At 35.7% G+C, this 21,539-nt stretch overlaps 1 protein-coding gene across 1 annotated transcript in view; it reads left to right on the top strand.

Moving 5' to 3' along the window:
* LOC311427532 (pinopsin-like) overlaps nucleotides 1–21,539 on the top strand; it is an 86,215-nt gene that overhangs the window by 23,705 nt on the left and 40,971 nt on the right. The window contains exon 2 of the mRNA XM_084504978.1: nucleotides 2,811–3,136. Coding sequence (XP_084361104.1) covers nucleotides 2,811–3,136 — 326 coding nt within the window. The remainder of the gene's footprint in view (nucleotides 1–2,810; nucleotides 3,137–21,539) is intronic.

The raw sequence follows: 21,539 nt of genomic DNA, 5'->3' as shown, positions 1-21,539 counted from the left end.
CTTGTCCTCAAGAGGAAAATGTAATATGTGTCATGTCAATGGAACTCAATAATAAAAGGTGAGTGAGGATGAAATGGCTCCAGCCCAGAGGTGTAATTAAGTCTCCAATCTTCTCCTGTGTGGAAAAGAAATGTGTGTGTGTGTGTATATATATTTTTGCTATATATTAAAGGAAACTCTATGAGGACTTTTGTATTTTAGATTGATTGTTAATACTTGATTTATTCTTGACTAGCATTGCCTTGGTCCTGATTGAATAACTGAGCATTATTTCTACGTCATTTAAAGATGGAACCCTTCTTTGGATCAAAACTAGCAATCCTGTATTCGTGGATAGTTATTATCTTTAGATATTATGGTCCTTTGCTAGGGAAGTTTGAACACCTGATTCAGACTTTCTAGTTAACACTGTACCCACAAAGCTGTAGGATATTACCAACAAAAGTATGTCTCATCTGCCACCTCATCAAAATTAGGACATTGTGCCCTCAGTTGCTGTCAGAGCTAACACAAGAGCAATATAACATAATTGTAGACAATGCATCTGGGAGTGGAAAGATTTTCTGTTCCCAAGACTGCTTTCCATTAGGCCATGATGGTCTAATCTGAAATGAGTAACTAGATTCATATCACCTTACTGAGTCCTAAGTTTCAAATAAAAAATCTTCTTTTTTTTTTTTTCCTCTTGTACCTGTGTAAGCTAAATGTTTCTGAGAGCAAGGTGCTCTTTAGTCAAGCAGATAAAAGCGAGGAAAGAGGTAATACTAAGAAAGTAAAGATAAATAAGTGTGGGCTGGAAGCAAGAAGAGAGTGGCAGATTCTTTATTCCTGAGTTTGTAATTCAAAATCCACTATTTATTTTTGTTCCTATCTTGAGGTATGTGTTCAGTGCAAGAGTTATGGACAAAGGCTTTCAAGAGCTGTACAGTAACATGGTACATAGGAAATCAGATTAGATAAAAAATATCAGAATGCCTCTGCTGTCTCTAAAATAGATAGTCTAGCTTTAAAATAGTTTTAAAGCTAGACTCTTGAACTGTATACTTCAAGTAAATGCAGTGGAGCCACGTCCTTTTATAGCTGTAAGTGTATCTACATCCTAGCTCTGACTTCTCAGTTATTACTGAGAAGTAATTTTTCTCATTAATCCTGAGTATTACAGGAAAGGGTTTATTGGTTCTTGTAATAGGATCCTTATAAGATCTTTTAAGATACTTGTAGTAGGTCCTTTTCTTCACCAAAAGTCATCTTCTCACATTCTTTTACCTTTTCCTCTTCTCTTCCCCTGAGAAATGAGTGGTCCTGTTCCAGCAAGCAGTGCATGTATTCTCACTGGGTCCTTTTCCATGCCTAGTTCAGCACAAAGGGACCGCAGATTGTCAGGATGGCAGGAAGAGTTGCACCTGCATCCAAATAACTAGATAATGAATACTTGAATTAGAGGGGAAAGAGAAGCAGAAATCTTTTCCTGTGGAAAATATACCATTTGTGTACATGTGGGGGTTGTTTTGCTCAGGTACAGGAGAGACTACTGCTACCCTCTCAAGTGAGTGTCAGACTCATCTCCATCCCACACATGGGAAGGAGCTCTAGGAGAAACTGGTATTTAAACTGGCCAAAAAGTGGATGTGCAGCTGTAATCACCTGAAGTTTTTTTTTTTTTTTTAATGTTTTAAATTTTATTATGTTTTAAATTTTATTTAATCTTATTTTATTTTTTTTCTGGAAGTAGCTACTACTCAAAACCAGGGAATATGTCAACATAGATCTCAATGGATATCAATGTTATTGCATAGTTGGATTTTACCAATGGTAAAGGTCAAGAAAAAAAAAATCATGAAAAAGGATGAATTGACATAGATCTATTCAAGTTTTTCATCTTAGAGGACCAAAAAGAGGGACCTGGAACCCATCAGAAAGTATGGTATTAGATTTCTTCCAACAAGTTCGTTCTGTAATAAATCCTTGGAAGTGGTATCCATTGTTATGTTAACATGAACTGTAAGAAAACTGCAAGGAGAATAAAAACATACAAAATAATAACTCAAAAATCATTGACTCATAACTAAGAACCTGATGTGCAAATCCATAAAGATTTGTAGAGGTGATGCAGATCCTGGACCTTGACAAAGGCAATACAAATGTCTTACATCCAGATTTTTGAAATTTCTTTTGGAGGATACAAGTGGTCTCTGAGGCTCAATGTTAACTTAAATCAATTTATGACTGATTATGTGATTTATATGCAAATAAGGTTACAACACTCCATATCAGACTCATGTTGAGAGTTGTCTGTTGTTGCCCTATATGTGTGGTCGGAAATGAAGATATATCTATGTGATAGAGCAGAAGTGCAAAAACTGCTTTCATTTTCAGGCTACTAATTTTTAATATAAAGATTTTGCATTTATAAATGGCAATGCAACATTTGAAAATGGTAATGGATATTAAAAACTGAACATTTCTTAACAAGGGAGTCTTTCAATAATTTCCTAATTTATGGAGAAAGTGGATTTTTCCTGGGTTATACCAAAACATTTAACTCTTGTAAGCATGTCTAGAAAAGGAGGAGCTTGCAAGTATGAAAATCTTACAATGTAAGTTAAATACAAGTTAAATACACTTTGATGTGGTGGACCAAGTCCAGGGAGGATTTAAACATAATAATGGAGTAATTTTCACTGCTGCTTCAAATAATACAGTAACCAGGGGGGAAGGAGGAAAAAAAATTAAAAAGTCTTGTTTCTTGGAACTTAAAATGGTTACTATGTAAAATGACAAAAATAAACATTTAAATTGGTTCATTGCAGGCATTGTGTCCCTGATCTCTCTGGCTGTCCTGTCCTATGAACGCTATAGCACCCTCACCCTGTGTAACAAGCGCAGTGCTGACTACCGGAAGGCACTGCTAGCAGTTGGAGGTTCATGGATTTATTCCTTGGTCTGGACTGTGCCACCTCTGATTGGATGGAGCAGTTACGGGATAGAAGGTGCAGGTACCAGCTGTTCAGTTCGCTGGTCCTCTGAGTCAGCTGAGTCCACATCCTATATCATCTGTCTCTTCATATTCTGCTTGGTCATCCCTGTAATGGTCATGATGTACTGCTATGGTCGCCTCCTTTATGCCGTCAAACAGGTAAGCTGCTGTATTCTATCTATAGTGTGAACTGCTTGGAGTCACATGTTGCTTTTCCTCTCTACTGAGTTTGGCATAAGTAGATGACAGACAGCAAAACAACAAAGCAAAAATGAATGAAAAAAAACATAGAATGTCTGAAGGAAAGGGCAGGAGGGTCTTCACCCATCTCCATAATATTTCTGGAGTTTTAAAAAGTCATAAACACCAGATAGCATCAATAAAGAGTCTGACTTTGTGGCTTGGAAATATTGCGCCATAGGAAAACCATTGTATCTAGGCAATAGTTGGACTTGTAGTAAAGCCAGCATGCATGTTTACCTGTCTATAAATAAGACATCTATGTAAAAATTTCTTCCTATTTTTGGATCATGACATTTTATTAATGTCTTCTTCTTAATCTGTGGATACCAAAATCTACACTAATACAACTCTACTGCAATTTGCCAGGGGGTCAACTTCTCCTTGTAGTTCTGGGCAACATAAAAAAAAATAAAAATAAAAATCCTTAAATACTACTGTTACTATCACTACTATTACCACTGGTACTTTTACTACTGCAAAACTCCTCTAATGGATTTAAGGTGCAAATATTCCAGAATTAATTTTCAAAAAGCCCTGCCAGGTGATGTGGTATTATGAAGTTACTTTCCCTTGGGAAAGTAGTGAAGTTACTTTCTCTTAACAAAATTCTTTAATAATAAATAATGAGAAAGTAATGAGGGTATAGGTGTTCTCTAAAAAAAGATTCTCTAAAATGTTCAAATGAATTAAGTAAATGTATTGAATGGAAATTAAAAAAAAAAAAAAAAAAAAAAAGGGGGGGGGAGGGGAGGAGATGGAGCAGTAAATCCCCGAATAGAGGTTTCAGATGGAATTAAAGGGGGTGTAATTCATTTTTGATTATTCATAAGGAATTAAGGTCATGCCTTTTTCCATAATTTGTCAAAACTTTCAGAACCCTTGAAGCCCAAATGGGAAATCTTTTCCTGGTTGAATGCTGAGCCAGTCAGTAAAATCTCTTTGATTAATCACATTTTAGTACTCATCTTAATGCTGTGAAATAGTAATAAGGAAAAAATTTCCTTTGATTGTAAACCATTAGAGTGAAGTTTCAGAACATGCCTGGTCCCTGGGCAGCAATATCCTTTATCATCACCTTAAAAAAGGAGTAGGATCTTGGAAGATGTACTGCTAATAATATGCAGAAGATATAACTTTTGTTTCTTCTTTCCTTCAGTCCTTATTGCCCTTCCTGACGAGTCATCACCACAACATACAAATACTTTTATGGATTAAGTGCCTGTAGTATATGTTTTATTTTCTATTTCTAAATGCAGACTTGTGTAATTTTATTCACCTTTTAAATCATTATTATTATTTAAATTCATTTATATTAAAAGTAGTGGTAATCTCACTGATCAGTGATAGTTCTTAGGTTGTGGTGAACATCCTGAGGAAACGAGCTATTATGGAAAAGATATACAATGTGAAGTCATTTTGAATTTAGACTTGAAAACTAGGTAGAATGAGTGGAAGACAAGTTTGATTGATAAATAAACTACCAAAAGGGGGAGGAGGGGGGGAGAGAGAGAGCAATAACAATAATATTAATAATATTATTAATTATTAATATTAATATTAATAATATTATTAATAATATTATTATAATAATATAATAACAATAATATAGAGAGAGCAAGAACAATAATATTTCTTGCAATCCTTTCTCCTCATTTCTACATGTGCTTTCTAGAATGGTCAGAAAGTCTCTGGGACCCCTGAGAAATTTTGTGAATATTGGAAGTGAAAAAGAATCAAACCCAATCTTTCACAATCTGTTGTAGGGCAGGTCTTATGGAACTAATGCTTATTAAATGCAAAGGAACTCCACTGAGAATTGGATTTTATGCCTTTCTTAAAGCTGTTATGATCCAGGGTCACAGCAGCTGCCTGAGCATTTGTGAAGTCTTGTACATATGAACACTGGATTTTTACACAAAACATCTAACATTTTCCTGGATTTTGTAAAAAATTTCCTTTATAAGTTATATTTCAGCAATAAGAACCTCAATCAGAAAATTAATCATCAGCCCTCATCTTTCTGTGGTGTATATACCTCTAATATCACATTCATTAAATTTTCCATTTAATAAATTTCCTGCAATGTATATATAAATTTTCATTGATCCTGATGTAGTCACTGAAATACAAGCTTTCCTTAAGTCTTAGGTCCTTTAACTATTCTGTAATAAACAGGGTAGATTATGAAATGCTAAAGTATGTCATGTTTCAAACTGAAGGAAGAGATGAGATACCATAGGCAAATAAAAATATAGTACTTATATAAATCTATGTAGAGTTAGTATGGTGATACAAAAAATACTAAGATAGTTTACTACATCCATTGTAATGTTGTTAATTTTTTGGTGTGGGTGAAAACCAAAACAAAACATTCTCTTGTATTAAGACTATTTTCTTGCCACGTAGCTTAAAAAAAGTTATTCTCTGACCATGTCTGTAATATATTAGATGAAATGTGAGAACGTTGCAAACATAATAAGTTCATTATCCCAGCTTCAGCTGCTTTGTAAACTTTCTAAAATATGTATTACATATTTTTGCAAGATATAAAAAAGTTTATATGTGAGCATTGTATTGTTAATGGTATTGAACCCTGAGATCAAGAGTACAGAAGATATTCCATTATTAATACTGTTGTGAAAATTAATTGAGGTGGAAGAAATATCTTAATAGATTTGGGATAGTTAATGCAAGAATTGGCACTGAGCCTGCATTATCTCCTTGTAGGAAACTGTAATTATAGGTCTGCTTTTCTCTTTTCTTCTCCAAATTTAGTCAGGTGCTGTAGCATTCTGTCATTCAAGGTATTCATAGCTCCTATAAATTCATCTGCACTCTATATAATGGTAATAGGCATAAGGATTTCATTAGCACAAGTTTTATAAAAGATCTTCTTTTCAAGGAATAGTAAATCAATATCATCCCTGTATGAATAATGTTAACGGCAAATGCCATGAAATGGTATTACAACATGACTGCGTTATTGCCTCAGAGTTCTTGTTATTAGTAAAGCTTGAAGACCCTTAGGAATTGCTCAAGTTATTTTCTTTTAAGATATGTTTTTGTTTTGTTTTGTTTTGTTTTCTCCCCTCAGACTGGCTTTATCTGGATGTCTGAGTCTTGTTCTGCAGATGGTCCTTGCCACCATCCTTGTGCAATGTGTTTGGAAGAGTTGAGAGGTGGCGTTGGGTAAACAAGTGGGAAGTGTTAGCTTTGAATAGTGAAAAATTTTCAAAGGTGTTAAGCAAAGTAATGCTCAAAACAGGGAGACAAAGAAAAAAAGAAAAAAGAAAAAAATGTGGCTTCTAGAGATCTTGGCAGTATATCAGATTTTAAGATGGACAGAAACATAAATATTTTATTAGACTTCTTTCCTCTGAGTCCATATTACTCATGCTAATCTTGTTTCCTTTTTCTGAGACCTGGTCTTCCATTGCTGCACGTTCTGAAATTCAATTTCTTCTCCAGGTTTTCCTTTAGAGATGATGTGTCTGATGCTTGTAAGTAGAAAGAGGCAAAGTTTTCTCCCTCACAAAATATTATCCATACATTTTTTATTTGTGCACAATTTTCAAAACAAGGAAAAGAAACTGAGAATGGCTTATTTCTCCTATTGCAATTAGATTTTTTCAGCTCTTGGCTTATGATGTTTCCCTATAACTCTGCCTTTGTGTTCCCACTGGAAAAAATATTCTTTATAAAATCATAGTCAGTTGTTTGCACTTTGAAAAGTGGGATCCCAAATGTGGAATTACAGAGATTAGCGTTGCGATCACTGTAGCACGAAAGGCACAATATGATTAAAAACCTCTACTGAGGCACCCAGAGAACTCATATGAACCAGCCTAATGAAAATTAGTAAAACTTTTAAAAGAGTTCTCTACAGTCTGCATTATCTCTCACTTGCACACACATAAAAAAAAAAATAAAAATAATAAAAAAAAAAATCCAGCCCAAGGGCAGGAAGAGTCCCAGAACACTGTTTCAAGAAAAGTTTTCAGATTGATTTTTTGGAGACTCTCATCTTGGCTCATCTAATTGCCAGTCTCTTTCATCAAAAAATGTGCCTGAACAAAGCTCAGAAGGTCTTTATGGAATGTAACTAGGGCATTGAAAACAATAAAAAGAGTTGTAAGCAGGGCAGAAAGACTTAAATACCTAGTGTAATACACATCTGAGCATGCAATTCTTGCTCAGAGCAATAGCCCATGTGTTAAAAAGTGGGCAAAGGGCCAGTGGTCACTGTCCAATTTTAGAGCTAAGTTAAGCAAGGAACACCCACTGTGTTTTTCAAATTGGTTTTGCCTGATTTTCTAAAGTCTAGGTTCTTTTTGTTTGTTTGTTTGTTTGTTTTTTGAAACGTATTAGATCTAACCTTTTAACAGAGAAGTTGTAGGCTCACTAAAGATGGGGTTCTGGAGCAGAAGGATTTGTGACCTGAACTGATAGTTATGCTGTGTTTTCTTTTTATGTTCCCTTGAGATCAGTGAGGAAAAGTAGAGATGAAAAATATTTTTAACATGTTTTGATATCATAACCTCTTTTCTACTTTGAAATTTTACATGGTGAAAAGTTCTTTTTTTATTTGTTGACTAAAAAAAAAAAAAAAAATCCATGAAAATTTAAAGAATAACCCACTTGAGGAAGAAGATTGCCTTACCAGTATGCCTTGCCCTCCACCCATGTGGTGCATCTACTAACATTTAATTCCTCAGAGACAGTGACCAAATCATAGGTTTAGGTAGTGGAATTACCTATTTTTCTTTACAACTACTTTATTTTCATTTCTTTTGAAAAGTGCCATGTGATTTCTGATTTCCAGGTGTCATAGGAGAACCAGATCTTCTTATTTTATTCCATTTCCTGACCTTTCAGAGTCTTGTCACCTTGTAAAGGAACAAATACAGTTAGGGCTATGCTGGAGAAAGAGGCCTGTTCTTTTCTCTTTTACTCCTTTTCTAGACTTCATGTTACTGAATTTAATGGAAGAAAGATACTCTGGTCTCTTATTCAAGCAGTAACACTCTAGAGTGAAATTACAACTCAATTATATATCTGAAGAAACTCATTTTGATTTCTGTGTAGTGAGATTTCAACTCTAGTATATTTTAAAAATCATTTAATACAAACAACTGTGGTGATTTTGAAATCTGTACCCACAAAGAAAGTCTGAGAGAAAAAAGAGAGAGGAGATGTAGATTTTTATGACTTCTGATTCCTTAATCCTGTTTTATGCCTGTGCTATTTGGAACAGTTAAAACTATCTGTGAAAGCAATTATTACACCATTGTTCATTAAAGTAGTCAGAAAAGGATTATAAAGTAGAAAGATCACTCCTGTGACTTTTTCCAGTTCTGAAACTCATTTGGAAATTATTGTTAGTAGGAAGACAACACATTAGGACAGAGTGCTCAATGATTTAAACTAAAAAGAAATTATCTTCACATTATACAAAGAGTAGGATGGAAAAGTAATAATTGTTCTGTCTTTCCTTCATATGCTTCATGTGTCTATTTATAAACTCAATTTTCTGAAAACTTTATTCTAATGACACTGAAGTTATGACTTATGTTGAGCAAACTGATAAAGTAATTATACACCATTAGCTCTGTATTCTAAAAGCTCTAAATAAAAACAAGATGATAGTCATAGAGTTTCTTTTAGCAGCAAAGCTCAGAATCTTTCCAGTTATTTAGTGAAGCAAAGAAGAAGACCTAAAAATGTAATTCAGGTTAAGATGATGTAGACCATTGGCTCCTGTAGCTCATAGATTTCAAATGTGATTGTGTACATTTGTAGTTTGACTTAACTTCAGTATGTCTGACCCTACCCACTCAGACAGACAGCTGTTCTCAGAAAAGAAAAAATGAAAGAAAAAAAAAAAAGAAAAAAAAGAAAAAAAGAAAAAAGGAATATTCTTTATGTTCATAACTGTTATTTCTTCCTTTTGGGTCTTCATGTGTACTTTCTCTTTTGGCTTCTGGTAGTACAGAAGAAGAAATAACTTTGCCTTTCCTTCTTAACCCTTACTGTAAAAATATCACAGTTACATATAATTCACAAGCAAAAAGATATTAAATTAACATGTGAATAGTTAGATTGTTTTCTGTCACATCATCGGAAGGATTTGGAAACATAATTGAAATATAAACCTCTTATTAGGCTGAGAGACTTGGGGCAACACTTATCAAAATGTAATGAAAGGGGTCATCTAGACTATCATGTAAAGTATATCATGTAGCTTATAGCCAGCATTAGCAAGAAAATCATTTCCAAGGGTTCTGTATAGCCTTCATCTGGCATGCATTGGTCAATAGTTATCATAATCCTACTGAGCAGTTGCTTAGATTTTACCAAGTGGCTTCTGCAAGCCACTGCACAGCTGTTAACACATCACTTTTTGATTTTGATCATGCCTTTGATTGGGGCTGATTTGGGATTTTTAGTATTAAGAACAGTCTTTAAATTATGAGAGTGATCGACATTCCTATGCAATAGCATATTCTCACTGAGATTCTAGATAATTTCTCAAGGAGAAAAACAACAGCTGAAATGCCTTTTTGTAATTTTTGTTTTCTTCGAGGAAGTGGAGCATTGAAATCCATTGTGCTCCATGTAGTACATATCAGTGTTCAGTTCTTTGAAGATATGTTTTTTCTCAAATCTTCTTGGCTTCTGACATGGTGAAATTTCCCAGAACTATGTAGGTGAAGCAATATCAGGGACAACTATTTTGAAAATAATTAATAAGAAAGTCACAGGAAACCTACAAGAGAAGAAAAAAAAAAAAAGGCAAAAAAACATTGCTTTTGATATTTCTCCTCCAGAAGAGATAATTAATTGTGTTGAATATTAAATTCTTTCAGAATCAGGTCACAACCTATAAAGGATCTTAGATAAACATAAATTTATCATCATATGAACTTATTTTTTTTTTCCCCGTAAACACTCCCTTATTTAACAGGCCATAATTCCCATTGTTTCCTTTTTCTCCATGGTAACATGACACATTTTATATATATATATACACACCTATATATATGCAGATCTCCTTCTTCCTTCTTTCAGTGAAGAGATATTTATAAAAATTTTCCTTTGACAGTTTGAAAATGTTGTGTGTTTGATTTTGCAATGAATTATAAAGCTGCTAGTACTACTCTTACTGACTAGAAGGAAAGCATGTGCATGAGAAGTAAACTGCGAGAATCCAATGAATTTTCAGCATCTATCTAGTCACATTTCCTTTCTATTGAGTAGAGAAAGGCAATTACATCCAAGAAGGTTAGTGCAAAATAGACAATTTTTTTTAGTTAAATATATGTGAAGCGAGTCCTACTAAAAGAAATAAATTGTCTTACAACCACACAAATAAACATTTTATCTTGCAAATAAAATGCAGTATATTTATTATTTTTTTAAGTACCTGTTTTTCTGGTTTTAATTATTTTCAAAACAGTGGAGCAATAGTTAAATGTTTATGCCATTATGGTATAATTATCTAATGCCAAGTCATAATATAACATACAAGTGCAACAACTTTTTAAAAATATCTGTAACATTTTGACACTAAATTTTGGGGTTCATTTCATGAGGACTTAAAAATATTTTTTTTCATTTTGACAAACAACAATTTTCATATGTCAGAAATCCAAATTTCAGTTTGGTCCATACATTTTGTTTAAGGATAACGATTGTTCTTATTAGCTGACCTTTTTAAAAATTTTACTATTTTTCCTATGAGCATGTTGCTGGAAGAAAATTTGGTTTGATTATCTCAGAGGCAGACTTATTGTCATACTTAATTTTTAAAGAACTAATTTATTCTTGTGCTTTTTCTTACCTTTTAGGGTTTGCCCAGAAGGTGAAAAGATTGTTTTATAGCTATCATGAAGGCAATGGAAGTATAGCATTGATTTGGGGGGTTCACTGCTTTCACCTGTAAAAAAGATTTTGTGCACTACATTAATACGAGTTTTTATTGAAGGACTCTTTCCCAAGCACACAAAATCCAGTGTTTTCTGTAACGGCTGAGAAAAAATGTAACCCCCTGAGAAATAAAGGAGATAGCTAACTTTAAGAAAAGGTATAGTGGTCAAATTCAATATCTTCTAAAGTGATTAGAGATTTCAGCTGCTGTCAGATCTTATATAGACATCTTTAGTTCATAGGTGATGTATATTTTTATTGAGGGATCTTCTTCGTATGTCTAATTAAAAAGTGTAAACTGACTGCTGAAGCACCTGTGACCAGATTGGTCTTCATTTTTTGAGGTCTGGGCATTCTGGAAAAGAAACAGGAATGAGAAAAGATTGTGATCTTCTTTCCCCTGTGCTGATATAAGTGTAAATCATTAGTTAATTGTTTGTATTTTACAGAGAAGCAATAACACAACATTGGCATAAATCAGGTACTGTAGAAATTTGTTGTAAATCAAGCTAATGGCTATTCAGAAAATAGGATTTCATTGTATTTGCTACTTTTCATTCTTTAGATAAACTACAGAAGATAAAAGCCTGTCACAATTTTTAATAACAAGCTAATAGAAATTTAAGATCTGATGCCTTAATCTCTGGACTTATTGTCTCCATAAAAAATGTACTGTGGTCTCACAAGACTTTTAATTTAGAGCAAATGATGTATGTCAATGCCAAGTGGTCATGATGCCTCAGTTGAGGGAACAGCTTAGTAAAGATTTTGATGATAGGTGAAAGCATGTGATTTTCTGGTTTAATCACCAGTTATAAAATTGGAAAGGCTAAATGTACAGAAGGGTGTCCTCCAGACTAAAGAATATGTTTATATATGTATTTCAGCACTAGTAATGGAGTCACAGTTGTTTACCCTGTTGTAGCTTGACACCACTTAAGAGGCCAAGAGGCCTTAGGCAGAACCACTGGCAAAAGGCTTAGAGCAAAACAACATGGAGCTTACGTGCATACATCTTGGAGCTGAGGTTTAATATACTATGTCCTGATCTATTGCAGAGGAGTTGAGAAGCACAAGTCTTTGGCACAAGTCAGAGAACTACATAGAAAGGAGGGAACCAAAACTGATGCAAGCTTGTCCACCTACTGGGAGTTATCACTGACATTTTCCATCTGACAAATAGTGACTGAGGACATGGTCTTAGAGACAAGGCTAATGTCTTAAAGACTAAGGCAAATCTGTGCTAGGGATCCAAGCATGTTAAGAGTTGAGCAAGATGCATGATCAGGTCTCAAGATGATGATGATGGGGGCATGATCCACTTCATGGAGTGGTTTTATTTGATAATATAGTCACAGTTATTCATGCTTTTAAAAATATGTGCCTACTCAATGGCTCTCTTCTTCAGTGAGGTTGGCTTTTAATTTTAATATGTGTGTTAAAACTAGAATTTTTGTTTCTTCCCCAAAGGATTTTTTTTATTATTATTATTAAAAAGTTCCATGTGTGCACAGGAATCTCTAAGTTTCTGGCTTTCTTCCTTGACTTCAGACAATTGTGAATACTATTTTAAATAGAGCTGGTTGGGAAATAGACTTTCTGGTCTTTTCCCAGTTTGAGATTTTTGATGCAGAAATTTCTTGATTTGAAGAAGAGGGAAAAGAAATCGAAACCTCATTATTTTTTCACAGATCAGGAAGTCAGCAGTATTTCACATTGACATAATCCTCCAATGGGACATTTAGATGTTATAAAATAAAATAGTCTCCTCCTGACCCTGAAACCATTCAAGGTCCTGGCGCCCTTGTACAACAGTTGGTTAGCCAAAAGCAATGTGGAACAAAAGGGCCTGGAAGTCCTTGGAGTCAATGAGCTAAAATGCTTGTGAGATCCAAAAACTTGAATAAAATAGCTCTGTGAGGAAACTAGGCACTAAAAGGCCAGTCATTTTAGATGTGCGAGGCATATTGTCAAGAAACAAGTGAGAGATCCGGGGAAACCTGGGTTCCACCAGAAATTTCCCAGATTTGCATTTTCTCACAGAATGTTTTCATTTTTGTGAATCAGTTTTCCAGTGCAGAAATGTCACACTAGGAATAATTTTGAGTTTAGCTGGTCTGTAATTCGACTCTGCAAATGAAACACCTCCATTCTGTTGTTGCAGCACAGATTGTTTATAAAACACTGAGAGGGTTTCTGTGGTCTAACCTAAAACTTTTTCCACCTTCTCCGCCTTCACCATTTTGTTTGGTATGCATGATATGGTAATAAATGTGCAGCTCTCACATTCACATAGTTGCTCATTACCATTGAGATTTAACAAGGACAAAGGTGCAAATATATTTACTCAGCTTCCTGAGTCTCATGAGTACAGTGAAGAAATGTTGAAAAATCACACTAATTTTCATGTGTTCTAATTATGTTTTCTGTCATGCTCATACAGCCAATCCAAATCAGTATTATTACCTTTTTTTAATCAATACTTTGTTTTTTTTCTTTTTTTCCCTCTTTTCCCTTTGTTATTAAAATAATCAGTCAGGACATTTTATAGAATTCTTCCCCTTCAATGAATTGTTTTTGGGTTATCTGGGATACTTCTTTGTTGAGACAGCATTTCAGAAAGGTCCAGCTTCTTGCAGCTGAGCTGAAAGATGTGGAAAAAGGCCATATTACTTGGCCCTGACTCATGGTGGGTCAGTGGAAATTCGCTTCAGGGTTCCAGTGGATTAAAAACAGGGTCAAACCTCAATTTACTATTATCTTACTAGGCAGCTGGCTCTACTCATTTCAGCAGGCCTGATGGTAAATTAAAGGCTACTATCACAAGTGAAGAATAATGGCTGAAATAGGGCCAATAAGAATTTAAACATGGAGACATATATCAAGTAACATTTTATTTATCTGAGTTAATGAAATTATATTGGCAATAGTTCTAAGACCCTTTAATTATTCGCCTTGAAAGAATCCTACAAGACTCAATATCCACTGTAAATTAGTTGGATGAAACACAAATATAATTTTGTGTGGCTAGACACTGATACTTGAACAGCAAGTTTACAACATTTTACTGGGATAACAACTGGATGGGCTGTGTGAAGCGGGGAGGAAAAGGTTGTCTGGGAATGACTGAGGTAATCTGGCTGAAAATTAATCTTTCTTTTTACATGCAAGGTGTGGAGGCAAGGCTGGAATGGGAGGTTACCACCTTGACCGTGGGCAGGGCCATGCAGCTGCACCCGAGTAGGTCTAGGGACAAACACGCTGCTCTTTGGCAGGGAGCAGCTTCCAGCAGAGTGAAAGCAGTCTTTGTGGAATATTTAGACTAGAGGTTTTTGAGACTTTTTAAAACTAAGTACTAACATATGGCTTTTCAAAACATGTGGTCCTGCTGGAAGGAAAGAGACTGTTCAAACACTTTAAAGTTTGCACCTGACACTTCAATTTTGCAGGGAGCTTTCTCCACTGAAGGAGTGCTTGTGCAGACCTTCCCAGAAGAAACAATGCTATCACAGGACAGAGAGGGTTTTACATCACTTATTTCAGGCACTTAATTCATTTGAATTTTACTTCATTAGTAGTGCAGTTATCATATGAACTTTTCAACTACTTAATTATACAGACTTTCAGCTTAAAAATCTCAGGAATCCTTATACAGTAAATCATATTCTTCTGCACATGTAAAGGCTAGGAAAGAAAAAGATTAGATTGTTAGTAGCTAATGTTTCCTTCAAGTAAATATGGATAAAGTATATTACTGTATTCCTCAAGCTATTTTTACAAAGGTGACACTTAATCCATTAGCTCCTCAACTTTTCTAATTTGCAGTGTTCATAATATCTTGACTACTGTCCTCTTTGTAGCATTAATTCATTTTTCCTTTGTTATTACAGGATAAAAGAAAACAAAAAGTAAAAAGAATTAATACTGTCTTAATTTTTAAGATTTAGGGGTTTAAGTCTTCACTTTCTTGTTTGTTCATCATCTTTTCTTCCATGTTTATCCTTTTAAAAAGTCTACACTGCATGCTTCTTAAAGAAAACTGTCACTGGATGGAGGTAGAGTCATCCTAACTTATGAAGAATGTGTAATTGCTTGACTTTTAATAGTACAACTGACAGCTGCTAAGCAGTGAGATTAATCACAGCTGAGTATGTGATAGGGCTGCCTTTAGGGCCTATTCCAGACCTTCTGTTGCACTTAAGAATGGTAATCTAAATTAAAATGGGAGATCTGTCAACCACACCTCTTCTCAGATAATAAAAAAACATGTAAGGTTTTTACTAAGGGCATCTCAGTAATATTGGGTTGTTTTGCTTCTCATCACATAAGAGACAGAAGAGGTACCATATCGCAGTGTTTCAGAAGGCTGTAACATCCATTTTGTCTGGTAACGTAACAACTCTCCTGGAACTGACTCCAATGTATGGAAAAAAAAATTCCATCTATCTGAGGTTTTGCTACTTATTTCTGTTCTATTAAGGATTAAATATAAACCAAGTGTGAATGAAACCTATTTGTCCAGAAATAAAAAAAAAGAAAGAAAATAATGCATAAAAAGGGGTGGCCAGCAGGGAGAGGGAGGTGATTGTCCCCCTCTACTCTGCTCTTGTGAGACCCCACCTGAAATACTGCATGCAGGCCTGGGGCCCCCAGCACAAGAAGGATGTGGAGCTCTTGGAACACGTCCAGAGGAGGGCCACTAAGAGAGGGCTGGAGCACCTCTCCTATGCAGAAAGGTTGAGGGAACTGGGCTTGATTAGCTTGGAGAAGAGAAGGCTCATTGCAGCCTTCCAGTACTTGAAGGGAGCATATAAACAGGAGGGGGAACGCCTCTGTGCATGTGTTGGTAGTGATAGAACAAGAAAGAACGGCTTTAAACTAAGACAGGGGAGATTTAGGTTGGAAATTAGGAGAAAGTTTTTCACTGAGAGGGTGGTGAGGCACTGGAACAGGTTGCCCAGGAATGTTTTGGATGACTCATCCCTGGAGGCACTCAACGCCAGGCTTGGTGTGACACTGGGAAGCCTGCTCTAGTGGTTGGCAACCCTGACCAGATCAGCGGGGTTGAAACTAGATGATCTTTAAGGTCTTTTTCAACCCAGGCCATTCTATGATTCTAGATTCTGAGCCTAAATTTAATATATATGTATATATATATCCCTATGATGAATGGAGCTTTCTCTGGATCTTGATTATATGCCGATAAGACACTACCTGTAAACCTTTGCTTTGCACAGAACATGAAATGAATATTGCCGCTAGTTTCTGATCACAGATGTGCCCAGTTAAATACCAATGGCACTCTGCTTTGCTCTGATGCCTTAGTTAAGAGCTGGGCCTTTAAAAACACACATCTCTGGAAAAGTTCATCCAAACTAATCAACTGGATATTGCTTTCCAGCTTCTCCATTTTTATGGCTTGTGGGTGCTTACTAAAAGCCTTTAAAAGCCTTACCTGATACTTTTCTCTCTCTCACTTGCTGAGCAATTTCAAGATAGTAGTCCAGTCTAAATGTCAAGTTAAAAGAATTGACTTTCACATCTTTTCAATCTGGTCTTTCTGCATCAATCTTTAAGACCATTATGAAGAAAATTTGTAACTGTCGCTTGCAATCTGGTCTTGGCCTTTTATTAATTGCATGCTATGCCTGTGAGCCTTCTCTTTTTGCATGTTTTCTTTCACTCTCCTGTAGTGAAAAACCTCTTCTGTACACCTCATGCTTCTGTGCTCCAGCACGGTCAAGGCTCACTAGATGCTTAGTCATGTCAACCTGGCACATTTTGAATTTTCTCAATATCAAACTAAATGGATTTACTTTGAGCTCCATTGCTTGCTGAGTAAGTTCAGGATGTTAATTCAGTCTAAATGTCAAGTTAAAAGAAATATGATTCCAGCCTGCTGAATCATCTTGTTAACTCAGCATTCTTTTCACTTTGACCTTTCCTTAGGGAGGTACAGGTATTGCTCAATTACTTTCAGTCTTTCCAGAAGAACGTTGGAATTTTATAAGGCTACTTTGTCCTTTTTTCTCTAAGGTAATAACATTTACACTGGACATGCTTCATACTGTCTCAGACTTTATCCATCCCTACTTACTCGTTGTACTCTGAAGAATTCTTCAGGCACAAAACACAGAAATGCAAGTGTTGTTCACAAATGTGCTGAATTTGTAATATCCATATTTAATAAATACTGACTTGAAGAGACGTGAGCTTGTTAGTGAATCATTACTGGACTAGTTTATATCTTGGTCCAAACTGTCTTGGACATGTGTTAGACTCTTTGAAATTGGAATTAGAAAAAAACTTCAGAGGATTATTTAAAATACCTGTGTGTTTTTTTCTGGATGTTATTGTCAAAAAAAAAAAAAAAAAAAAAAAAAAAAAAAAAAAGCTAGACCAGTATACCTAAAGTAAAATCAGTCTGTAAAACAATATTGTCCTAGTGTCAACCTCTTTCTTACAGGATAAAGAATATGTTTTGCAATTGGGAGTAGTTATAATTTGCAGACTGCAATAATAAAACAATGATCTGACCACTTGTTCTGTGCCAGGGTACAGGATCTCCGTCCCCAACTTGCAGCATCCCTAGTAATTCTGTTACAGTATCCATTAGAAAGCATGAAACCAAATAGATATTGCAGTAAATATCTACAGAGACCATCAGCTGGGAATCGAGTGCAATTTATTAGGAAACCAAGCAGTGATGGCCAAGGGCCAGCCTGCCTTATCTGGGCAGTGGCCGGCAATGACTGCCTTAAGCCTGGGATCCTGGGAACAAGGGAAGGAAGATTTTGCGATAGTGTCAGATGGAGTAGGTGGAGTAGGCAACACCAGCCACAGTACTGCTAGAGAGGAAGAACAGAATTTTCAAGGCCTACAAAGGCAGTAGATGATAACAGCACCTGAGGTGTCATTACTTGTGTGGAGAAAAGCTACTGTAGTATTTATAATGCATGTACATGCATCTATAATGAAGGACTCTCTGCATTCACTTCAAAGGAGTCAGTTTCAGTAACCTTATGAACTAATTTTTGTGCTCAGAAAATTAAAAGAATAAATAGGATGCTGGGAAGTACTAGGAAAGGGACTGACAGAAAAAACTCCAATGTTATTGCATCATTGAATATTGAACTTGAATATTGCAAAGGATTCTGGTCATCTGTTTGAAGATGATGGGCAAGAAATAGGAAAGGCAAAAAAAGGGTACCAAGCAGAATCAGAGCTACAGAACCTTTAATACAGAAAAATGTTATTTAAGACCAAAGTTCCCAAAACATCTGTACTGATCAACTTCTAAGTGGTTACTTCAGTCTTTTTCTTACTGAAATTTTTTCTTTGTCATAATAATGCTCATTTACAAGCTCAGATCACTTTTGAACTGTCAAGATTAAAAAGCATGAGTACTAAAGCTTGGATGTGATGGGCTATTGCTGTCATTCACTGCTTTCTTTCAAAGTGAGCATGCCCATCGGAAACCAGTAGTCTCCTGCTTTTCATTTTCCATATAAATCTTATTTCTATAAGCCAAAGATAAAACTGAAATGCAGATTGCTAACTAGTCAATTTTTGAAACTTTGCAAATTTTAGTTTTAATATATAATGTAGCCCTTTTAAATATCAGCACCATAACTCAGTGTGAGTATACTTTATAATTGTGCTTCAGCACTATGGTTATTGTGCTCCTCTGCAGAGTTGACAAAAAATTAAGTATGGTGAAGTTAATCACTTTTTTTTCAAATGTTTGACTCTCTACTAGAAATACCAACAGGTCTCTAACAGTGCTATTAGTGCTATAAAACTGCCACCATCACTTGGGGAAGACCTAAGTGATGTTGGTGTCTCAATAGAAATCACTGACCTGCCTTAAAGCAAGCTTGGTGAACTTTGTTTCAGTGAAAAACACTGGGGACCTGTTGCAAAGTCAGTGGCAATTATTCTGGACGTACGTCCTTCTCAGATAAATGTTCTGTGCTATGGATGATTTTAACAATTGCTTGGCTTTATTAGATTTAGTTTCTGCCTAATTTCATGTTCAAGGTAATTACACAAAAACATCTTGAGGGGAAAAAATATTTTGAAGAATTTTTTTTTCTATTCTCTTCAGTAAGTGCCCACAAGATGAATTAACTGTGGCTATTGTTTTCAGAGGAGAATTACTGGATTTCCATGTCAACTACATACAGGTTAAAATATATATAAAATATATATAAATATATATATATATATTATTCTAGGAGCAAATATGTATATATAGACAGTGAGATAAATATGAAATCAGGAGTGCTTTTTAAGCATAAAGTGTAATATCTGTTATTCTGAAATACAAGTGCATTACAGAAGGGAGATTAACTTAAAAATTCAGGAAAACATTAGACACCAATAGCTAATGTGTTCATAACCTCTACCTTATTTATTTATTTATTTATTTAAAGTAAGGCAAAGTCTGCAACAAGACCGTACTCTTTATACTAAATTCTGTATACTGTTCCCCTGTGGTTTCATGTGAGCATAAGGATATTCCACCATCAATCTCCTGTTCTGCTTCCAACAGTGCCTAATGCAGCTGATATCTAGTGAGTGTGTGCACACCTGGCCAGTCTCTGTGGCTTATTCTTCCTGAATTCCCCAACATCCACTAATGTTATTATTTGGTCTAATATGTCCTATATTTTTATCTTATATTGATCTAGGTTCTCTGATATATCTGCTACAAATAATTCATGGATCTTCCCAGCATCTTTTGCAGTGAAAACTGATGCAAGGAATTCATGACACTTCTGGGTGAAAGCCTTCTCAACCCTTAGTACATCTTTTACACCTTTCTTATCACAGCGCCAGTTTTCTGTTTGTATTCCTGACAGATCCATTAGCTGAAAATTTTCAACTTCTTCCTTTTTACAGATATCCCATTAAGTCAAGGTTGGGCCACAGGAACAAGAAGACAGAATTTATTTACTTTATAATTGTTATTATTGGTTTCACCTAAACTCTAATCTAAATCTCTCCTCTTTTAGTTTAAAACCATTCCCCTTGTCCAATTCTTCTATGCGTGAGTAAAAAGTTGCTCTCCATCTTTTTATAAGCCCCCTTTAAGTAATGAAAAGGTGCAATGAGATCTCCCTGGACCCCTCTCGTCTTCAGGCTGAACATCCCCAGCTCTCTCAGCCTTTCTTCATAGGAGAGGTTCTCCAACCCTCTGATCATCTTAGTAGCCCTCCTCTAGACCTTCTCTAACAGGTCCACATCCTTTTTGTGCTGAGGGCCCCAGACCTGGACGCGGTACTCCAAGTGGGGCCTCACAAGGGCAGAGTAGAGGGGGAAAATCCCCTCCCTCATCCTGCTGGCCACTCCTCTGTTGATGCAGCCCTGAATGCAGTTGGCCTTCTGGTCTGCAAGTGTGAACTGCTGGCTCATGATAAGCTTTTTGTCCACCAGAACTCCCATGTCTTTCTCTGCAGGGCTGCTCTCAATGAGTTCTCCCAGTCTGTGCTTGTGTCTGGGATTGCCCTGATCCAGGTGCAGCACCTTGCATTTAGACTTGTTGAACCTCATTAGGTTTATGAGGACCCATTTCTGAAGCTTGTCCTTTGGACAGCATTCCTTTGGATGGCATCCATTCCTTCTGTTGTATCAACTGCATCACTCAGCTTGGTGACATCTGCAAACTTGTTCAGGTGCACTCAATCCCACTATCTATATCATTGAATAAGATATTATCAGTACTGGTCCAAAGACAGACCCCTGAGGGACACCACTCATCACTGGCCTCCACCTAGACATAGAGCCATTGACCACCACTCTCTGGATGTGGGTTTCAGGCCAATTCCTTATCCACAGAGTGGTCCAACCATCAAATCTGTATCTCCATTTTGGAGATCAGGATGTCATGTGTGATCACGTCAAAGGTCTTACACATAAGTCCAGGTAGATGACATTGGTCAGACTTTCCTTGTCAACTGATGTACTCACTCCATCATAGAAGGCTATGAGATTGGTCAGGCATGATATGCTGTAGGTGAAGCCATGCTGGCACCCCAGAACATGAAATAGCAGAAAAGCAGAGAAATTCAGTCTTTTGACTCCACCAGTTGCTATTTATTTTAATGTGTATCTGACAAAGCAAAATAAACGTCAAGAATGCCTGATTTCTGAATACTATAATCCAACTACTATAACCCAAAATTTTGTGGAAAGAACTGTCATATGTGACATTTGTTTTCAGTTAGCTAGAGAATACTTTATGACATGTTCATTATACTTTGTGATGCATATTTAAGTATTTCTGTTGCATTAGAAAATATTTCTTTCATTTTCTTTTCAAATGTTATGTCTAACATCAGAAAATAGACAAGATTTGGCTTTATCTAGAGCTGAAAGTGTCATAAAGTGA

The sequence above is a fragment of the Aythya ferina genome (genome assembly GCF_964211825.1).
Source record: "Aythya ferina genome assembly, chromosome: 1".
Taxonomy (NCBI): domain Eukaryota; kingdom Metazoa; phylum Chordata; class Aves; order Anseriformes; family Anatidae; genus Aythya; species Aythya ferina.
Note: the sequence above shows the minus strand (reverse complement) of the source record. Positions and strands in the feature narration are given on the sequence as shown.